General features: G+C 40.4%; 1 protein-coding gene across 1 annotated transcript; it reads left to right on the top strand.

Moving 5' to 3' along the window:
• The first annotated feature begins 2,569 nt into the window (after nt 1-2,569).
• On the top strand, nt 2,570-18,760 carry LOC140939061 (uncharacterized). Its single transcript, XM_073388617.1, has 9 exons — nt 2,570-3,503; nt 5,730-5,898; nt 6,832-7,090; nt 8,458-8,685; nt 9,427-9,681; nt 12,089-12,274; nt 13,483-13,608; nt 14,292-14,423; nt 16,637-18,760. Exons 1-9 carry the CDS (start codon nt 2,600-2,602, stop codon nt 16,829-16,831), a joined length of 2,454 nt encoding a protein of 817 aa, XP_073244718.1. The 5' UTR covers nt 2,570-2,599; the 3' UTR covers nt 16,832-18,760.
• The last annotated feature ends 1,627 nt before the right edge of the window (nt 18,761-20,387 follow it).

Genomic DNA, 20,387 nt, shown 5'->3' with positions numbered 1-20,387 from the left:
AAAAAACTGGTGCCTAGTCATGAAAGCGAGGCGTTGGAGGATAAACAAAAATTGCAAATGAAGACTTTCAGTGAACTTGCAGAGTGTTTAGCACGGATTCCACCTAAAATGACTTTGTACGGAGTTCTTTTTAAATACAATTACGTGGGATGTCTTCTGCTTTTAATGTTTAGTAGCGATTTGCTGTTTGCAATCAAAAGGGACGCGTATATCTTCAATGATTTTGTAGGTTTCCAAAGCATCAGAAGCTCGACAAGTGGACGATGGCGGAGAAAAGAGGCAAACTTCACACTGAAACCGAATACGAAAGCCAGCTCACTGCAATTCGGTGAAACAGAAATATAAACAAATCTTGGTGGCAAGAAAAAAAGAAATAAGCGACAGATATATGGCCTAGTTGCAACTGTTAACGCAAGAGACGTCTGCCGTTGAACAAAACAGTTCAAGTCGACATGGAAAAAAGGAAGACAGGAAAGAAGAGGTGACTGAGGTTCCGATGAAGTTATGTTTGGTTTTTGTTTGCCAGGACGTTATTCTCTGTTCTTTATCAATGAAGGACATCAATTAGAACTATATTTTAGGTATAAATGCAGGAGCGACGAGAGGAGTACGCTCAAAATTTCAACTTGTTACTCGGCAGACTCGGTAAGCCGGCCACATATCATTTCAGCGAGTAATTTCGTATTTCTTACCTTTGGCTGTTAAGAGTTTTAACTTTATGTTCCATAATATTTTAAAGTTGAAGAATACATAAATAAATAAAATGATGGTCTTCTTAAACTGATCCAGACTCGAATTCAATTATTATTCAAAACCGAAGCTTGCCGTGACAGTCCTGACAAAAACATTGCCTTAAAATTTTAACCTAGTAGAATGTAAGCTTTATACCACTTTTTTTACCAAGAGCTCTCTGAGATAATGCCCTAAAAGTGACCAGGCAAATCGCAAGCCATAAGATTCACACACTACAGCTTCTAATTTTGATAAAACTATTTTTAACTATTTCGTAATGACAAAGAAATCATGAGATTTTTGCTAAGCTCTGCCAACGTACCTCTAACAATTAACTCCAAAGCGACGGAATTAATTTGATCCAATACAGAATTGTAGTGATCTGGCTTTCATATTCGGTTTCAGTGTGAAGTTTGGGCCAACATGTTTGCCGCTTTTCTCCGCCATCGCCTACTCTTCGAGCTTCTGATGCTTCGGAAACCTACAAAATCATCCTGTTTCCTTGAAGATATACGCGTCCCTTTTGATTGCAAACAGCAAATCGCTACTAAACATTAAAAGCAGAAGACATCCCACTTAACTGTATTTAAAAAGAAGTCCGTACAAAGTTATTTTAGGTGGAATCCGTGTTAAACACTCTGCAAGTTCACTGAAAGTCTTCATTTGCAATTTTTGTTTATCCTCCAACGCCTCGCTTTCATGAGTAGGCACCAGTTTTTTCCCGCGTGTCCGCCATTTGTGAATACGGTGTATACAAAGTTATTTTAGGTGGAATCCGTGCTAAACACTCTGCAAGTTCACTGAAAGTCTTCATTTGCAATTTTTGTTTACCCTCCAACGCCTCGCTTTCATGACTAGGCACCAGTTTTTTCCCGCGTGTCCGCCATTTGTGAATACGGTGTATACACACATCCAAAAATTCTTTAGACTTTCTCAAAGTCCTTTAACTTGCCTCGCTCTGAGTTTTTCCCACCACAGCGCGCGTACATTCAACTCAAACGTCTGGGGCAGCCTTTGTGGCATGAAAACGCGCGCAGCTGTTTTGGATCCCAATTTTTTTTCCTTTTAAGCAAATGCCGCCCTATATTGACAATAGCTTTCAGTTCAGATCATTTCATGATCATATTTTTTCAGCTTCGTTGGAATTGGCAACCCAATCGAGTCTGAGAGGGCTGGGGTAATCGTAAGCAATCTACCTTTTTGTCATCTTTGGGAGCCTAATTTGTTTTAAACAACAATGGACAAAAGTTATACCTTTATAACAATTAAAATTTTAATTGTCTTTATTGTTTTAATTTTCCATTCGCAAAGCAATTAACCGTTAGCGGACCCGTAGCTAATATATTTGCCACTACCCCACTGAGACCTCCGATTACAACTTGACACGTGAAACCGACATGACATATGTCAATTAAGATGTTATTAGCGAACAATAGAGTACTAAAGTGTGACGTCATAAAAATGAAATTTGTGAAATTATGGGATTTGTCAGGACATTCTGAAAGAACAATGTCTAAGAGGCCTACTTGCCAAAAATGAGCATTTGGGGGCAAATTGTCTCTGAGATCGTAGCCCAGTTATGCTTACAAAACTCCATACAAACCCTTCTAAATTTTTTTTGGGTCGACCCCAAAAAAAATTAGAAGGGTTTGTATGGAGTTTTCCGAGCATAACTGGGCTACGATCTCAGAGACAATTTGCCGCGAAATGCTCATTTTTGGCAAGTAGGCCTCTTGGACATTGTTCTTTCAGAATATCCTGACAAATCCCATAATTTCAGAAATTTCATTTTTATGACGTCATCACTTTAGTACTCTATAACACAAGCGCTCCCCAGGAAGCGCCACAAACGCGTTAGGACAGCATCATGGCCGTCGGTGAAAAAGCAGAGTACAGTGGGATGCTTATGGAAGAACCCAACGGGAAAGTGAAATACAAGTATGGGAGCTCTAAAATTATCTCCAGAGAAAGACTTGCAGTGCTTGGCCTAATTGTTTTAGGGATTGTCCTCATCACAATCGGAATTGTCTTGCTCGTTCTTGCGAATTCGAGAGAAGCAAAATGTGGAGGTAGAATTGTAAGTAATACAGATAATAACACTGCTAGAACTTCTAGCGGTGCTTCTTTTCAGGGGGCCAAACGATGCCAGCACTCAGAAGAAGCTAAAAGAGTTGGTCTTACTGAATTTATTGACAAGGTGAAAGAAAAATACTATATACTTCACCCGTACAATATTCCGTATCACCCAGATGTCGATTACTTCAGTTTGGAAAGCGTCGAACGAGTGAAGAGAGAGTATGTGGCGTATGACCCCACTCCTGCGGTGATCAAGCAACGAACAGACCTCTCTGACGTTCTGCTTCAAGAAATCAAGGATAAAGATATCAATCTCAACGCTTTGAACCCCAGAGAAAGAAAATCTGTTGCTCAGATTAAGCATTATCTCCAACATGTGTTCGGACAGCCTTACGATGTGAATTATTATGCGGGTGATTGGATGATGGGACCGAATTTATTCTGTTGGCAGCCAGTTTGTTATCATGGATACGATATTTACAATGGTATTGGACTTTATCACAAGCCTTTCAATGCTTCCGACGTGGAAGCCATTAAATCCAAACTAGAGACCCACAAGGTTTCAATTTTGCAGTACATCGAAAATATGAAGATGGGAATTCGTAAGGGGATGGTGCGAAGCGTTGAAGAATGTGTCGCAGGCGCGGATTCAATTAAAAGGAAGTATTTGAATGTATCACTCTACAACGAAACAGGTAAGGTGTGTGATCAAACAAAATGTCATCTGTTTACAGACGGAAAGTATTAAATCTTATAAAATAAGCTTATTAAGATGATATATCAATTTGACCTCACATAATGAGGGGGGCATTGGGATTTTCGGTTTTTCGGTTTTGGCTATTTTTTAGATCGGGTTTTCGGTTTTTCGGTTTTGGTGGTCATTGCGGTTTGCGGATTTTTCGTTTTTTAGCATCTGGTTTTCGGTTTTCGTGAAAAATACTAGCGGTTTTTCGGTTTTTGTACCCGATGTGGTTTTTGGTTTTTCCTATTTTGTCCTATTTTGGATTCCGGTTTCTGTTCGATCTGATCTCGCATAGCCGCGAAACGCCAAAGTTATTTAGAGGAATGCGTGACAAAATAAATGGCATGGTAGGGTATCAAGCGTCTCCCTTGACGCCGGCGAGCCTTTGACCTCGCAGACTAGGACGACCATTTGGTCAGTTTGCGAGATATGGCTTCCAATGTGCCTCCCGCGCCAGCAAAGGAAGAAGCAATTGTGGATTGTGTTGCGATTTTTTACAAGGAGGGGAGTTATCAAATGGTAATGTTCGATTAGAGATTTTCGATTGAAGTTTCCAGAGCTATAGCTTTTTGCGACTGCAAAATTGCAATTCTAAAGAGGACTTGTGTGCAAATTCTCCTAAGTTAACTAGGCTCCATAACTAGCAGCTTTTCGGAAATTGAGCTGCAAAGTCTGGGCTCGAGAGAGCGGCAGAAACAAAGCCTATGATTTAAGCAGACACAAGAGATACGAAGGCTTCAGACAAAGTCCATGACATTCACAAATACTTTGGTGAAATTAGTGTTAGTTTAGTTTGCTCTGTATGCCCCACTTGTCACCATTGTATCGGTTTTTGACGGTTTTGTATGTGGTTTTCGGTTTTGGCCGAATTTTTTTTCGGTTTTGCAGTTTTGGATGATTTTTTTCTTCGGTTTTGCGGTTTCTAATATACCCCAATGCCCCCCTCCATAATCTACCTGACCTTTTTATGAATTTGGCCATTGTTGAATTTAACATTGATTGATCAAATCACTGCAGGTCAGGTTGCTCTGCAGACAAATTGTCACGACAATATCTTCTTACTGAAAAATAGGAGCAGAACACTCCAGTTGCCGGCATGATAACAACTGGGTTGCTGGAGATTTTTCTCCTCTGGGCTTAGGGCATCCTGATTGATATCTTAATCCTTGAGGAGGCAGCATAGCATGGCCGAGGGGCAGAAGCTCCGGACTTGCAAGTGGGAGGTCCCGAATTCAAGCCATGCCCTGGCTGCAGGGAGGTAGCAAGTTCAAATCCTTGTACCTAGCAGTCTGGCCCACCTCCGGTTGGTTGGGATTTTTAACCCTGTTATACTGGATTAAGATTATTATTTTAATATTTCATTTCAGTCACTGATTTTGCTTGGTCTCTCTAGCCTCTACACTGTTAACACTACCAAGGGTAAATAAAGGAGTTGTTATTGTTATTACTCCTTGGCTAAAGGGCCAAAGCAAGTATGTCCATTTTCTTATCCAGAGGTAAATGCAGATCAATGAAGTCAATGAGTAATCAGTGGGTGATCAATGGGTTTTACTGACTCAAGGTTAAAAAATAAAATTTAATGTTAGTCAGCATGGGCCACTAGCCACTGCAAGAGCACAGCCCCATAGCTATGTAGATCTCAGGGAGCTTTTAAAAATGCAGCAGCAGTGGCAATGGTGGTGGAAACGTCAAAAAAGCAGTAGGTTTCAAATACGTGTAATTAAGCAAGACAACAACTCTGCACAAGCATCATGCTTAATTGGTATATTGCTTTGCTTTAACTGCATGAATGCAGCATGAAACATCCTAATTCCACGTTTGCACAGTGGGTGTACTTACAAGACAGCGATTTTTCTTTTCCTGAAGCTACATGACGTCCTTGAGAATTCAAGTGGAAATATAATAGTGACGAAGTCCAAGAAAGTATGACTTCTGTTTTTAAGTTACGTTATTGCTGCCATCGCTGTTGTGGTTGCTTAAGCTCCCTATATTTTGAGAGTATACCCACCCTTCCCTTCTAGTGACTGCAGGATTTGCATTCTACCCTTATAGGTTTTTTCTCAGTACAAAGTAGAACATTGTAGAGAGGCCTAAAAACCTTCTACTTTTAATATGATCTCCTCTTTATTATTATTTTTTAAAATAGTTTTCTTTATCTCTTATTTTTTTTCACCTGTAGGGATCTGGAAGGAGTGGTTTGTGGAACCACTTTTGGACTCTGGATTTTATAGTAATATAACAAAAGAAGTTGACAGCGCTTGGGAAAAAGAACATGGGATGAATGTCAGTGATTCTGTCAAGGAATACTTGCTAACTTATGTGGGAAAACCACTCCACCAACTTATAAGGTAGAAGTTTTCTAGAATTTTCTTTGTAACCTATTACACAATATACTACATTAAGAGCTAAATGATGGGACCTGCTTCATTCTGTTTTTCCGAGCCTTTTTAAGACAATTTTTTGCTCTGCTTCTTGATAATTAGCTAAAATGCATGTACAGGCCATACAATTCTGTATTTGCTACAGAAAAATACAGTGCATAATTTCTGTTGAAACCTGTGGTCATGCATATAACATGTGAAGTTAAGACTGGGATTTTGTTTTCTAAATATGTGAGACATGGTATGAATGCATCCGCTCAATATTTATAAATAAGCTGATATTGACCAGCCATGATATTGTTAACTACTGTATTAGCAGCCGCAAAAAATTTCTTGTTGCAATTAGTACAAATAAAATAATGCCTTTTAAATGGCCTGGCCCAATATACTGATCAGTAGAATTACTGCTAGTATGAGACTGTCAGTAATACATTACTTCTAGTCAAGGGTTAAGAATGTAAACTGTGCTACCACATCCTTTTTCATTGTAATCATTGTATACATTTACCATCCCAAATTACATGATAATGATTGTATTTAACTGTTCTTGTCAACTGCAAAAATTTGATAATAACCATGGATCAGGTTTCGTGAGTAGGCAAGATGATTAAATGAATCAAATCCTAGTGTGTTAGCTGATTGGCAGCCTGAATGGGCAGGATGCGCCTGCCTAACACAGGCTATTGGGTGTACAAATAAAATGCACTTATCCTGTATCTACTCTTAATAAACTCAACACTAGGCACTGTGCCTGAGCTATAAGACGTGAGACTTTAATAAAGTTCATTATTTGTTATTTTTATTATTAGGCCATAATGCCACTCTTTCACTGTTCATTTCCAAGGTTTGCCTGGATGGTATCATGTTTAATCCCTCCCTATTGCTCTCTTTGTTGTGTAGATTTTTAGAAGAAGAATACATTGACTATTGTGTGCCAAGTAATGTATCTAGTGGACTCGGAGGTTTACCACTCAGTTCTGTGTGGTACAAAGGTAAAGAGAACAAGTCTTGGCCTACAGACCCAACTTTGCCAAATGGTGACAAACTGGATGGACCGTATTCATATTCACTCATCATGCCATATTTTACCACAAATGACATGACGCCAATTGATGTCCATAATCTTGGCAAGAAGCAGCTGGAAAAATTGTATCCCATGGTAAGAACTTTTTCTAATAGCTTAATTATTTATTGCTTATGTGCATTTACATTCTATAATATTGTCTAAACACTTGTCTGTAGCTAGTGCAGTGATGTTATGCTTACAATCTTGAATTTGCGTGGTGATTGAAATGCAGTGGATAGTGTTAACCTTGTATCTATATTTAACTTTTATTTACAAGTTTGCCAAAGAAAATTTTAAAAAGGTACTTGAGTAATTGTTTGAAGGAAAAAGGAAGAAGGGAGTTGACAGGGACATTGCAACAGCAGTTGAGGCCAATTATTGCAGCAAATCTTAGTAAAAATACCCTGCTGGCAGAGTCTCTTTGATCTTTCCTAGGTCTTTTACCTTCCCAGCTTATCTAGGAATTAGATAGACTTTGCTTGCAGGGTAGAGTTTCTCTTTTTGCGTTTTTATGTACTTAGACAACGTTGAGGTCCACGAAAATGCAAAAAAGTCTGAAATGGGCAAATATTCAGCTATCTTGAGCTCTTGCTTGGTCAATGATATTGGTGGCTTTCACTGTCAGGTCATCAGAAAACTGAAATCAAAACCATTTAATGCCTTAACCGAAGCATTGCAGATAATATAGACGAATGTCTAAGAATAGACAACCTACCCAAGTCTCAATTCTGTAGCAGTGCAGCTGTCCTCTGCTGAGTCATTCTCCAAAATATGTGGCTCAGAAAGTTTTAGACCCAGTATATGGGGCCCTAATGCGAAGGAGACAAATATGGCGGCCGGATAAACGCATGCACTTTGATTTTGTGCCCAGCTTTTCCACCAAAATGATCGTTTCTTGAATCCACTGATAACGAGTTTGTATTTACCTTAATATTCTAAATCTTCCACTGTCTACGGGGTAGACTTTCTCAAAGTCCTTCGCCTCTGAAAACATAAAATATTCTACCGCTAGCGCTTCGCGTTCGTGAAAGAATTTGAGATGGACTTCTAGGCAAGTCTATCCACACGGCAACTTCCATCAGTTCCATGGTCGTCATTTTAACATTGTGAGTCAAAAATGTAGGAAATGATGAAGAGTTCTTTTTTGAAAACTTGCAAAATGGTTGGTTTTAAGAGGTCATTTGCCCGGTGGAATCGAACCTTTTAATTTTATTGTGATATTTTTTTTTAACGACTTTACGTGAGAACCCAGACTACACTGCTTGTATGGGTCGTATGGCGAGTAGGCCTTAGGCTTCTCAAAACTCCCCCCACCCACCCACCGTTACTTTTCTCTATTGCCTCTAGGCAATATGGTACCTTTCAAAAAATATAATCTGGGAGTTAATAGGGTTGTATATTAGTTGTGTTCATCCATTTGTTTAGTTAAGTTGCTTTTTTTTACCGTCCTTAATTTCTAGGTGGTAGAAATCGCAAAAGAGGTAACTGGCACAAGTGACAGTGATGAAGCTGTCAGATTGTTCAGGCAAAAATTAAATTCCACAGAAAGCTTTTTCAATGATGCCCCTATTCCAAAGAATGAGTCGAACAAAGAAGCTCATAAAAAATGCAGTAGTCTTCAAGGTGCAGAAAAACATTGTCCCACAAGATGGGCTGCAATGCAGTTATGGTTCAAAGAGGCAAGAAGGGTAAGCTTTTTGTTACAGTTCTATAAAAACGGAACCACTTTGCTTGCTACTCTACTAGCTTCTCTTTTTCGCTTTTCTTGGCCCGTTTTTTCCTTTTGCTGGGTATTTACTAAGCTTCATTTCGATGTTAAAGTTTTTCGCAAGGCGTTTAGGATCGTAGGGTTAGATGGAAGGAAGTGCAGGCGGGTAGTGGGAAAAAATTTTATGGGAATTTTCGCGTTAATTTTACATGGTTTTTGGCCCTCTTCCGTGGCTTCCTTGACTGAACCATGCTCATTCTGATACGGTTTGAAAGATCGTTCCCCTCTGCACTACCCTGGGTGCCAGAGGCTTTTCATGCGCGCTTTCCTGGTTTGGTCAAGTCTTAAAAAAGTGACCCGCGCCTTCGGTCGAACACTTGTCGGCTTGTAGCCAACGAAAGAAAGCCCCCCGTCGCACGCGAGAAAAAACCTCTGGTACCCAGGGTTCCTCCGCACGCGATAGACGACAAATAGCCTGCTCCAGGACGTAGATCCGCAGGAGCGGATACTGTTGTGTAAAATACAGATCGAATCATTCCTCCACTGACGCTATACCACAATTTCTTTGGAAGCTAACCCCCTTTATATGTTTTTTGTCTAGATGCTCTGGATTTCCAATGACACTTTAGTGTGCATGGGACGAACGCGCTTAAACGACTGGTTAGGAGCTCTTTAACGTTTCGTAGGAAAATCTGAATTGTTTTAACATTTACATTTTCAGGTGATGAGTGTGCTGGACCCCAAAACAGTGGACATGTTTTACTTTACGGGTCCTAAACACACCACACCAAACTGCCCCATCGACCTTGTCCCTGATCTCAACCCGTCAAGTGGTGCCCAGAGTTATGAGGGTAGTGATCGCTTTTGCTCAAGAAATGCTTTGTACAATATACCATTTTTCTTGGAAAACCTAGGCCCTAGGTTCTCTGAATGGAGTGTAAATGCACATGAGGCAAGGCCAGGACATCATACTCAGGTCTGTAAAATACTTATGCGCAGTTTTGTTTTCAATGGCGACAGTGTTGGAGTCGGCGTCGTAATCGGGTGAGCGCTTATGACCAAGCCACAATCAAAAATCCGAGTCCTAAGCAGAGTCTTAAGAGAAGTCGTAGGCCCGAAGGGATCTTTGTCGGAAGAATCAGAACGTTTCCATTTTCCTTCCGACTCTGCTGATAACTCCGTCACTTACGATGTAGTGAAAAACAGATTGTCGCAGTCGGAAGCAGAGTCGTTAGCTCGACGGAATCTGATTCGAAAGAATCAGAACGTTTCCATTTTCTTCTGATGTTCTTGTGATTCCGTCGCTTACGGTCTCGTGAAAACCAGATTGTCCGAGTCGGAAGCAGAAGGGAAAAGATAAACCAATCACAATGTATGTTTGTCCCCATGCTTTATAATGGGACTAGCTCCTTCGTAGCCTGACAAAACGGCCGATATTTCGCGACGCCATCACTGGTTCCGTTCCGAAATGACGTCTGAAAAACGAGCGCTGAAATGCCATACTGATGACGCGTCACTACCCAGAACTGGGTAGTGCTTCTGATTGGATGAAGCAAATTTCCCCCGCGGCTCGGCCAATCAGAAGCACTATACCCAGATCTGCGTAGTGACAAGTCGTCAGTATGGAATTTCTACGATTGTTCCTCACAGAACATTTCGAGGGGAAATCAGCGGTGGCGACGCTAAATGTGGGCTGTTTTCTCAGGCTAGTTTCTTCGCTTTTGATTGTGACCCTCTCAATCTTGTTTTCTCTAAATCGTAACTGCCGGGGTCCCTCGTAAGCGGAATCGGAAAGCTTATTTTACTTGAGAAGAACCTGACTCCGACTCCTCTGCTATTAAAGGCAGCCTTAACAGTCGAGCCTGTACACAACGGCCACTGTGAGGATAAACTGAGTTTGATGCCTTTGGATGTAAGGGTGCGATGTAATCGCTTAGGAACTGCGATAAAAGAATTGTCATATTTAATTGGCGATTGCGCTAGTAAGCTTAAAAAAATGGTCAGTACACATTTAGTTGATATGGGCATTACTGAGAGAGATACGTGTGACAGAATGGCCATTTTAGAACTTCAGAGCCTCTAGAACATCAAATTTATATTTGTTAGAATTACTCTGTTTGATAATCGTTATGGTGACGATGATAGGGCCATTTATACGAGGAAAAGTAAGACGCGTCTTACATAGGACGTGTCTTAAATAAGACGCGAACTTTCCGAATAAACGGCACATTTCATCTAAAATAAGACGCGTCTTAGCTAAGACACGTCTTATTTTAGAACAGCCCTTAACACCTGTTCTTAGATAAGACGCGTCTTAGCTAAGACGAGAAAAACTTCGTATAAATGACCTTCGCGTCTTAAATAAGACGCGAACGCATAGTGCGCATGCGCTAATTTTTGGCGCGCTACGTTGGATTGGAGTTGCTACGGGCAACATTCACATGAAAACGAGTCAAGAACAGAAATAAGACGCGAACCATTTATACGAGCTGCTCTCGTCTTAGATAAGACATGCTCGTATAAATGGTACAGTTCGCGTCTTATGTAAGACGGACAAGGAACAACAAGTCGTCCTCTATACATTATGAAAAGCTCAGCATACAATGGCGCCACTGGCTGCCGTTATCGGTCCATTTACCGTATGAGCTTACTATATTATGTTTGATGAGTAAAGTGATGACAGAGGAAGAGATGAACCACACCACCGGGGAAACTTCCACTCTTTTCAAGTAATGTGGGTTCTTTTAATTCTTCGTGGGTTTCACTGATTAAAATGGACCTTTTTAGGGACGGACCATTGGAAAACGTATGGGGGGGGGGGGGGGGGGGGCAGGCGAAGTACCAAAAAAATACTCGCGCAAGGGAAAATTAAATGAAAAAAAATTCATGCACACCAGTGAATCCTAAAAAATATTGATGCTATGGCCTAAAAAAAAATCATACAAGGAATTTGATAACGAAGAAAATTCCCCTCCCCCTCCCATAACTTTTCTAATGGTCCGTCCCTTAGCTTGTATGTTTTGTGTTGCCTATTCAGACCACGTGATGTTCAACAGGGAATTTGCCTTTTGTCTTATCATAAATTATGCATATAGGACGTGCATAACACGTCATTTGAAAAAAAAAACGGTTTCTGGGGTACCATCACGTGGCCTGAAATGGGAAAACAAAACATACAACCTAAAAAGTCTATTAAAGAGCGATTAAGGAGATGACATTAATCAAAGCCAGCGTCAATGATCTTGCCAGTATTTTTTAAGGCTTCGGTTGGTGGTCCGGCAGGGGCTTGAACCCGGGTTTCCCTCTCTCCTGATCGGCGCTAATCCAACGGAGCCAACCGGGCGACGGTCTCAAAGAGTATCCTTCTTATTTTTATCTTTAAGGTCCAAGGGAACACGGAGCACTTCCGTGACGACTGTGAGGATGCTCTTACGTGGCTGGACATGGAGACTTATTATACAGCGTTTACTGAGGGCTGGGCCCTGTACAGTGAGAAGCCCCTTATCGCAGATGACACTGACGCTTACGAGAGTGAACCACTGCAGAAGTTTGGAATGCTGAAATGGCAGGTATAGCGTGTGATCAACAGAACAAAGGAAAATACATCCACGCAGAAGGAAAAATTTCGCTCACTCCTTTCCGCTCCGTTTCTTTTTTCCCCATTTTTCCCCTTTTGCTGGGCATTTACTGGGCTTCAGTTTGGTGGGAAAAGGTTTTGCTGATGCCCCGAGGTTCGTAAAATTATTTGAAAAGAAGTACGAGTGGTTAGTGGAACAAGATTCTCATTGTAATTTCCTGATAAATCTGACATGTTTTTCGCTTAAGTCATGCTCATTCGGGTATGGTTCGAACGATCCTTCCCCTTGTACAAGTCAAGCGTCAAGGTTATCTATGACCGTCGATAACTTGACAAATGGTACAAGAGACGAGGATCGGCAAGAGCGGATACGGCGAGTCATCGCCGAGTTATTTGTCATTTTTCCTGTTTGTGATGACTTTAATGATAGCTTTATTTGAGTGTCTGAGTTATGCTAGCTTATAGTCAGAAGATATGGTAATTGGGGATACCTTCGGACTTGTTCTAGGCAGAGATCCCCCGTGGTCTAAGAGACCGATGACGAAACTTAAGCTTTTGGAGTGGCTTACAGAAATTTCGACTGTATCTTTGGCTTTCCAGTGGACAGAAAAAAGGAACGCCGCATTAAATGATAATAAAATAGAACGTGCAAAGTGATCAAACTATCCATCCGAGTTGTTGACCGAATCTTAAGCCCAGTCCACACGTATCCGTTTTTGTTTGTAAAGAGAGATTTTTTTGCCCTGTTTTCCAAAAATTTTCACGTCCACACGTTGCGTTTTTAAATCGTTTTTGCCCGTCCACACAAAACTGATGCAATAGTAACTGAAAACGGTACAAAAATGGAAGCATACGCATTTACCGGTATCCAACACCGCGACGTAATCGTTTTCCGACTCTCTTTTTATCAATCCACTCAAGTAAAGCCAAACGGCGTTTTCAAAACCAAACAACTTGAATTTAACACTTAAGACTTGTTTATGTTGCCTGCGTTGTTACTTACGTAATTTTTCTTTATTATGGGAAATCTCCACTCTGGAGAGTGTTTTTAACGACGAATTTTCGGTGACCGCTTTCACAGGATACGGGTGGACGGTGAGCCAAAGCAGAGAAAAAAAATCTCCGTTTTCAAACAAAGTGGATACTTGTGGAGGGGTTACATGATAGCGATAGGTATTATTTTGTCTTCTTTTTTTTTAGATTTGGCGGGCCTTAAGATTAATCGTGGACACAGGGCTTCATATCAATAGCAGTTTCACCAGGGATACTGCTCTATGGTATTTTGATAAGTATGCCTGGGACAATACGGATCTGGCACAAAAAGAGGTACAGTAAACGCGTAAACTTAGAACCTGTCATTTCATGAGAAAGGCTGAAAATTGGCAAATTGGATGTGTAGTGAGAATTCTAACCAGACTTGACAGATTCGTAGACATATATTCTGATGTGGAGAATCTAATTTAGCTACTGCTTAAGTTTTAGCGAATTGTTAACCATGGCAAAAGATAAACAGTTAGAAAGGATGCTTACCGCAAACCTACTGGCCTTTCCCGCCGCATTCAAATCAACGAATAAAACAAGCATGAAGAAGACAAGGTCAACGGCTTGTCGTTACCACCCAATGATGAGATCCGGCATTTGCTTGTATACAGCCAGAATAGTTTAACTTGTTTTCTAAGACACCAGGCCGATTGCATAAAGAAACTTAAGATTAAGTAAGTGCGAATTATCGGCGACTATTCTATTTGTCTCGGTGCAATTATATTTCTTTACCGTACGTGATATCAGGGATAACTCAAGCAAGCTCAAAATTCCGGCCGTTCGGTTTAAATCAAATGGAACGGACCATTTCGGTTGTGTCCGACCGGAATATTTGGGACCACCTTTGAAGACCACCTTTAATCTTATGCTTCAGTATGCATCCAGGCATTCCACACTGCGAGCCTGCGGTGAACAAACCGAACTAACCCAGCGGCGGTTACAGCAAGCTTTGTCATTTTTTTTTGTAGGTGACAAGGTATCAGAGTGACCCTGGTCAGGCTACAGCTTATATGATTGGCCAGATTGACATAATAAAGGCCAGAAAGTATGCAAAAGACAATTTAAAAGACCAGTTCAGTCTACGTGATTTCCATTATCAGGTATGGGTATTTGATCACTGATCAAAGCTTTTTTATTGCCCGTGAGACGATTCAGAATAGCCTAAAGGTGATGTTACACCGGACGATTCGCAACGACGATTTTTAGCGCAACAGAGCGTTGCAATATTGGAACAATGTTGTAACTATACGAAACAATGTCGGAACAATGTTGCAACGCTGTGTTGCGCTAAAAATCGTCGTTGCGAATCGTCTCGTGTAACATCGCCTTAATAGTAGAAGGCCTCGTTTGTGTGGAGGAAAACTTGTCCCCTCTGGTTGGAGGGGCCACTCGCTTATCCGAGAAACACTGGGCGACTGAGCCAACCTTTTCTACATTTGCCTACAAAACTTGGTGAATAGACTGTTCACAGTCCCCTATTTTTCCGTAAGATCGTCGAGATCGAGCACTTTGCGTTACGCAGAGTATTTTACAGAAACCTTGCTTTGTTATATCTTCGCGTTTTGTTATTACCGTTTATTATTTTGTTGCAAAATAAACATACTAAACTTGTTTAAAATGGTAAAAAATTTTATAAGCGCCCAGCCTTGAATAAGCACCCACTCTCAAGGTCCAAAAATTTAATAAGCGCCCAGGGCGGTTAATCGAATAAATACGGTACTTCTCACCTAGTGCAAAAATGGTGGCTTAGGGGAGGGGTAGGAGGGCAGTTTCCCAGAAACGTAAAATGATCCCTTTTTTGTCAAATAAACGTTCGCTCAAGTTGACTCCTTTTGCTGGGAGTGACCCTCTTTACCGGGACAACTTTTCTCCATATAAATGATACCTACTTGGACTATCCTCTGACACTTCTTTGTTATACACCTTAGTCCTTTTATAAGCAGGTAAGTAGATACGCGCAGATAACTAATGAGTGGTGCAGTTAACTAAAGAGTGGTGCAGATATCTAATGAGTGGAGCAGATAACTAATGCGTGTTGTAGATATCTAATGAGTGGTGCAGATAACTAATGAGTAGCGCAGATAACTAATGAGTGGTGAAGGTAACTAATGATTGGTGCAGATAACTAATGAGTGGCGCAGATAACTAACGAGTGGTGCAGGTAACTAATGAGTGGTGCAGATAATTACTGAGAGGTGCAGATAACTAATGAGTGCCGCAGATAATTAATGAGTGGCGCAAGTTGCAAGTATTAGATAAGTGAAATGTTCGCGTCGTTTATCTACCAAAATACCGAATACTATGAGGTTTATCATTAGACTCCATTAACTTCAAGCGGAGGCTCTGTAGTAATACGACGTCAGTCTCTCCTATCAGGAACTGGACAGTGTAATACGCTCGGCTTTGTTGAAAGATCTCCTTTTTCAAATGCGACGCAACAATGTAATTCTGAAGAAGCTGTTGTGATCCCGAGGGACGAGAATTCCGTATAATAGTGGTGGCGGTGTTTGTCAATTTCATTTCAAAGGCACAGTAAAACGGGCCGCAAAATGTACAACTCATCCTGCAAAACGAGTTAAAAAGCGATGTTGCCCGTTTTACCACCCACGGATCAAACCTGTCTTGCAACAATTCAGGTTGTTACAGGTTGCGAAAAGTTGTTGCAGAGTAGGGAGTAGTTCTACTTTTTACAGCAAAACATGTGTTTGTGGAGCGCTTTATCGTGACGTAAATCCCTCATGTATGGCATGACTCCCGCGTAATTCTATCCAATCACAAGACAGTATTCACGCAGCTTCCAACAACCTGATGTGTTGCGAGACAGGTTTGAATGTGTGTGGTAAAACACGCAACGTAACTTTTCATATCGTTTTGCAGCAATGTAGCAAAGAAAAAAGCCTCACACTTGTGCCCTCTATACTGGACATCCGGCAGTTTGACTAAGTAGAAAAAAAGACCGTTAAAAGACCGTTAAATTGTGACGGATCGAAACGCACCAGTGACATTTAGAGTCTTCACGGCCAATAACATCACGGCTTAACTGACCAATCAAGTCAATAACCAGAGTTTAATACCATCAACTGACGTGAGACAACTCACTGAAGATGACTACAACAGATGCGCTGCTGTCCAACCTTCTCGTCTTTCCCAGGTTGTCGAAGCGTCAGTCACTGTCAACAACAGTCCTATTCAGGACCACACTCACCCAAATACCACCTACGTATGAAATGACTCCTGGGTTGAAACTTTTCCCTTAAATACCAGTTGTAAAAAAACAAAACGAATACTAACTTCTTCATAACACCCTCCTTAGGTTCTCGCCCAAGGCTCGTCTCCTATAGCGTACCTTTCCGATCACGTGAAGAGATATGTGGCCTGCGAACTGGACAACGGAAAAGAGGGCTGTGACGTCATTTTAACCCCACCGAAAAAGGTCGAAGCCATGAAAAGGTCGAAAAAAAAGGGTCGCTGGCCTGTTATTCCTAAACCTCATCGACACTACAATTGAAATAGATTGTTCAGAGTCAATAGAGCTCGGACAGTACAAAGATAATATTATTATATAATGATGTTTACACTACTCTATGAAACTGGGCTTTCTGGTCCATTTTATTCTGGGGAAATCGCTTTATTTAAAAAAATATTCATTTTGGGCTTGCTCTCGTAATACATCCTCCCAACACACATTTGTGTGGATTCACTTCTGGTAGTATATTCAAACAAACAAAGAAACCAAAAAAGCAGCACCCGTTTGTCGTGCTTAGTCGATGCTATGGGCTCTTGTTTACTCCCATGGCTGTCGGTCTGTTGGATGTAAATACACCCTGAATGAGACTTCTTCATAAACTTCCGTACAGTGTCTTAGAGTTTATGTATCACTGTGATATCTATTATCGTCTATAACTAATGACTGAAATGATGTTAGAATTGGATTGTAAAAGGAGACTTTTAGATCTAAATTTCCATAAATCGCGAACCACGCCACCTCTCGACTTGAGCGTTGCTGTGGGGCTGCCATTTTGGATTTTGAACGTTTTTGCCCCACAAAAGTTGTGTTTTAATGTTTATACCTTAACTCATTTTACTTACCGTTAAAATATAGAATTATTTACTAGCGAACCTTTTTTTCGTTCATTTTGCTGTTTCTAATAGGAGTAATCTTAATAATTTCCAAAGTGCTTTGAAAGCAAGGCTGGAACTTTTGTCCGCCTTTGGGTTTTTGGTCGTTTTCTTCGTCTATAACGTTGTGGTTGAATGGTGAAGAACACTTGATAGCAGCTAGATTGGTCACTATTGGTCCTTTTTTTTTTTTCGGAAAAGTCTTTCGGTTCACGGTTTGGGTAAATGTTACAAATGGCAAAATTCTTGTTTAGTTCAGGACTCAACTGGTGTTTATCATTTAGCCCGTTTACCGAAAACGGCCGCGAAATCCTGAAGGTGGTATCAAAGTTAAGATGAGATGTGATATGATTATGGAAACTAAATTGTTCGGTACTTTGACCGAACATTCCGAACAGGAAAACAGGACTGCTTTTTCAGACCCTCCATTTCTCCGCGAAATTTTCCTCTGGAATGAACTAAAAACTCGTGCTCCATAGCATAAATCAGTCCCATGTAATTAATCCTCCATCTGTATCCTCAATATCAACATCTTTCCTCTTCGAGAAGTTCCCCTTACCGCCAGCAACAAATGGTCGGCGAGATATTTTGCGGTTTCTTCTTACCATTCACTATTAGAGGCGAAATCTTTCGCTCCTGCTTTTGGGAACAATAGATGTACTTCTTACGTAGTCGAACCTCCATTTGCCAGGGGCACCCAACTACTGTCTTCTGTAAAATATCTGTTCGGAGAAGAAAATATTGCCTAGAATTTTCTTTTGCTTGGGGACGGATATACCACCCAATACCTTTTTTTGTCAATGCAAAAATTCTACCTTTACAGTCTCTATATTATGAATCCGTTTGTAGTCTTATGTATGATGTAAATAAAAACACTGCTCCGGTTAATATTTCGAAACTCTTCTCTCGAATTTCTAGTGTTCATACTTACAACACACGTGCCTCAACCTCTGAATATTTTTATACTAAAGAATCTCGACTCAGTGTCAAACGAAATGCTTTTTCGCGTGTTGGGGTCAAAATTTGGAATGGGATACCTCAAATTCTTAAAGAAAGACCGAAAAAAGCTTTTAAAAGATCACTAAAAGAAATGCTACTCGATTTCCTTGAAACTGAAGACTGCTATATCGATGTGGATACGATCATCGTGAAAATGAAAAAGTAATTCTCTTGTCCTTTATTTTCATTTTATTTTATTTCTAAAATTTCACTTTAATTATTGTCCTTGCATTTAAGTAGAACGTATCTATTTAATGTAAAATGTATATACTTATATAACGCCTAATTTCTTTGTATTTGTCTAGTTTTGTTGTAAATTATGTAGCCTGGCCTGCCTCGAATAGCCTCGCTAACTGCAGGCCAGTCCCAATGTATCTTTTGCTATATTTTCAAATTTAAATAAAGTTGAAGTTGAAGTTGATAAAAATTTCTAGATGAACTTTCCATTCACGTACAATTTTCGAAAAAAAATTCCCTACGATTTTCTGAAGTTTAACTTTTCATACTTTACAACCGAGGTTACAAGATTTTTGTAAGAAAAAGGAAACCTATAAGTTTCGGATTCTAAAATGTGATGGAGAGAGGAATCAGAAAAATTCTCACTTTTGTAAAACGTTTAATTACACCTCAGAGTTTCGGAAAAATAATACTGAAGCTTTTGACCGAACAGATAAAACTTTTGTAGCGCCGCTTAGAATGCACTTCTAGAGATCTAAGAGTACTCTGGATAGCCTAAAAAGTGTTTTCAACGTATTTTGAAGGAAACCGTCGTTGGGTGCCCTTGATTTGCAACCACCTCCCATAAGCGACCACCAATCCAACAATCCCAAGATTTTTCCGGTCAAATTAGCCTCATGACTGAAAACTCTCGTAATTAAACGACCACCTCTCGTAAGCGACCGCAATCACTTCTTCTCGACTTCTTGGAGTGACGCTCTTGTAATTTCCGTTGTTTTTAACCTCCTATAAGCGACCACTTAATTAACATATAGTCTGATCTCTATGAATATTGTATCTAGTATCCACTACGCCCAGTCCCGCTAAACTCAAAGTGTATGGAGAACGTTTAGTAACAGTATGGAACTACACATATCGTAACATGGAAATTGCATGCATAAAATTCTCTTCCAGAAAGACCATGTGCCCGGGCCTCTTCTCTGAAGAGACCAGCTGTGGTTCGATTCTCTTAAACGACCTTTAAATCCTTGCATTTTGGGTTCTGGTTGGCTTCTACTGTAAAGCAGGCATTCAGCCTCGCCCTCAGGCCTATCCCACACAAACGTCATTGGCCTATATCGCTCACTTGGGATTGAACTCCAACAAGAAACAAATTATTTTGGCTGTATGATGAATTCTTTTATTTGACCAAGCTTGTTCGTTTAAAATGGCTTGCCATTGGCCTCGGTCCACAAAAACGCAACAACAGAACGTTGTCACTAACGTCGCCCGGGCCCGATCAATAACGCCGCGATTGGTCAATAACGCATATCCAGAGAGGACCCTTGCGCGTATGTATTACCTATTAGCTGTTGAAAACAAAAAGTTCCTTATTTAATCCCTCTTTTACGTGAACATTCTTTCGCTTTCTTGTCAGTATTGCTCGAAATTTTGTAAATCCTCCTTCGGGTTAAAGTAAATGTAATTCTGTATGGTGCTTAATTTCTATAAATATGGGTATCAAGTTCAGTGGAAATGCACGCGACAAATGACAACGATACATAATAAATTAGCTAATCTAGCTTTATAGAGTGAGGATATTACATGGTGGCGTGAAGATATGAATTTTATTTTCGAGTGGCAAAACAATATTTTACTCACTCGCTGCTTAATTTCTATAAATATGGGTATCAAGTTCAGTGGAAATGCACGCGACAAATGACAACGATACATAATAAATTAGCTAATCTAGCTTTATAGAGTGAGGATATTACATGGTGGCGTGAAGA

The sequence above is a fragment of the Porites lutea genome, chromosome 5 (genome assembly GCF_958299795.1).
Source record: "Porites lutea chromosome 5, jaPorLute2.1, whole genome shotgun sequence".
Taxonomy (NCBI): domain Eukaryota; kingdom Metazoa; phylum Cnidaria; class Anthozoa; order Scleractinia; family Poritidae; genus Porites; species Porites lutea.
This window is presented reverse-complemented; position numbering and strand designations above follow the sequence as displayed.

Coding starts and splice junctions, on each gene's coding strand:
- LOC140939061 (XM_073388617.1), top strand. CDS start 2,600: ATGGCCGTCGGTGAAAAAGCAGAGTACAGTGGGATGCTTATGGAAGAA. Junction 8,686..9,426: donor GGTTCAAAGAGGCAAGAAGG/GTAAGCTTTTTG, acceptor TTACATTTTCAG/GTGATGAGTGTGCTGGACCC. Junction 12,275..13,482: donor TTGGAATGCTGAAATGGCAG/GTATAGCGTGTG, acceptor CTTTTTTTTTAG/ATTTGGCGGGCCTTAAGATT.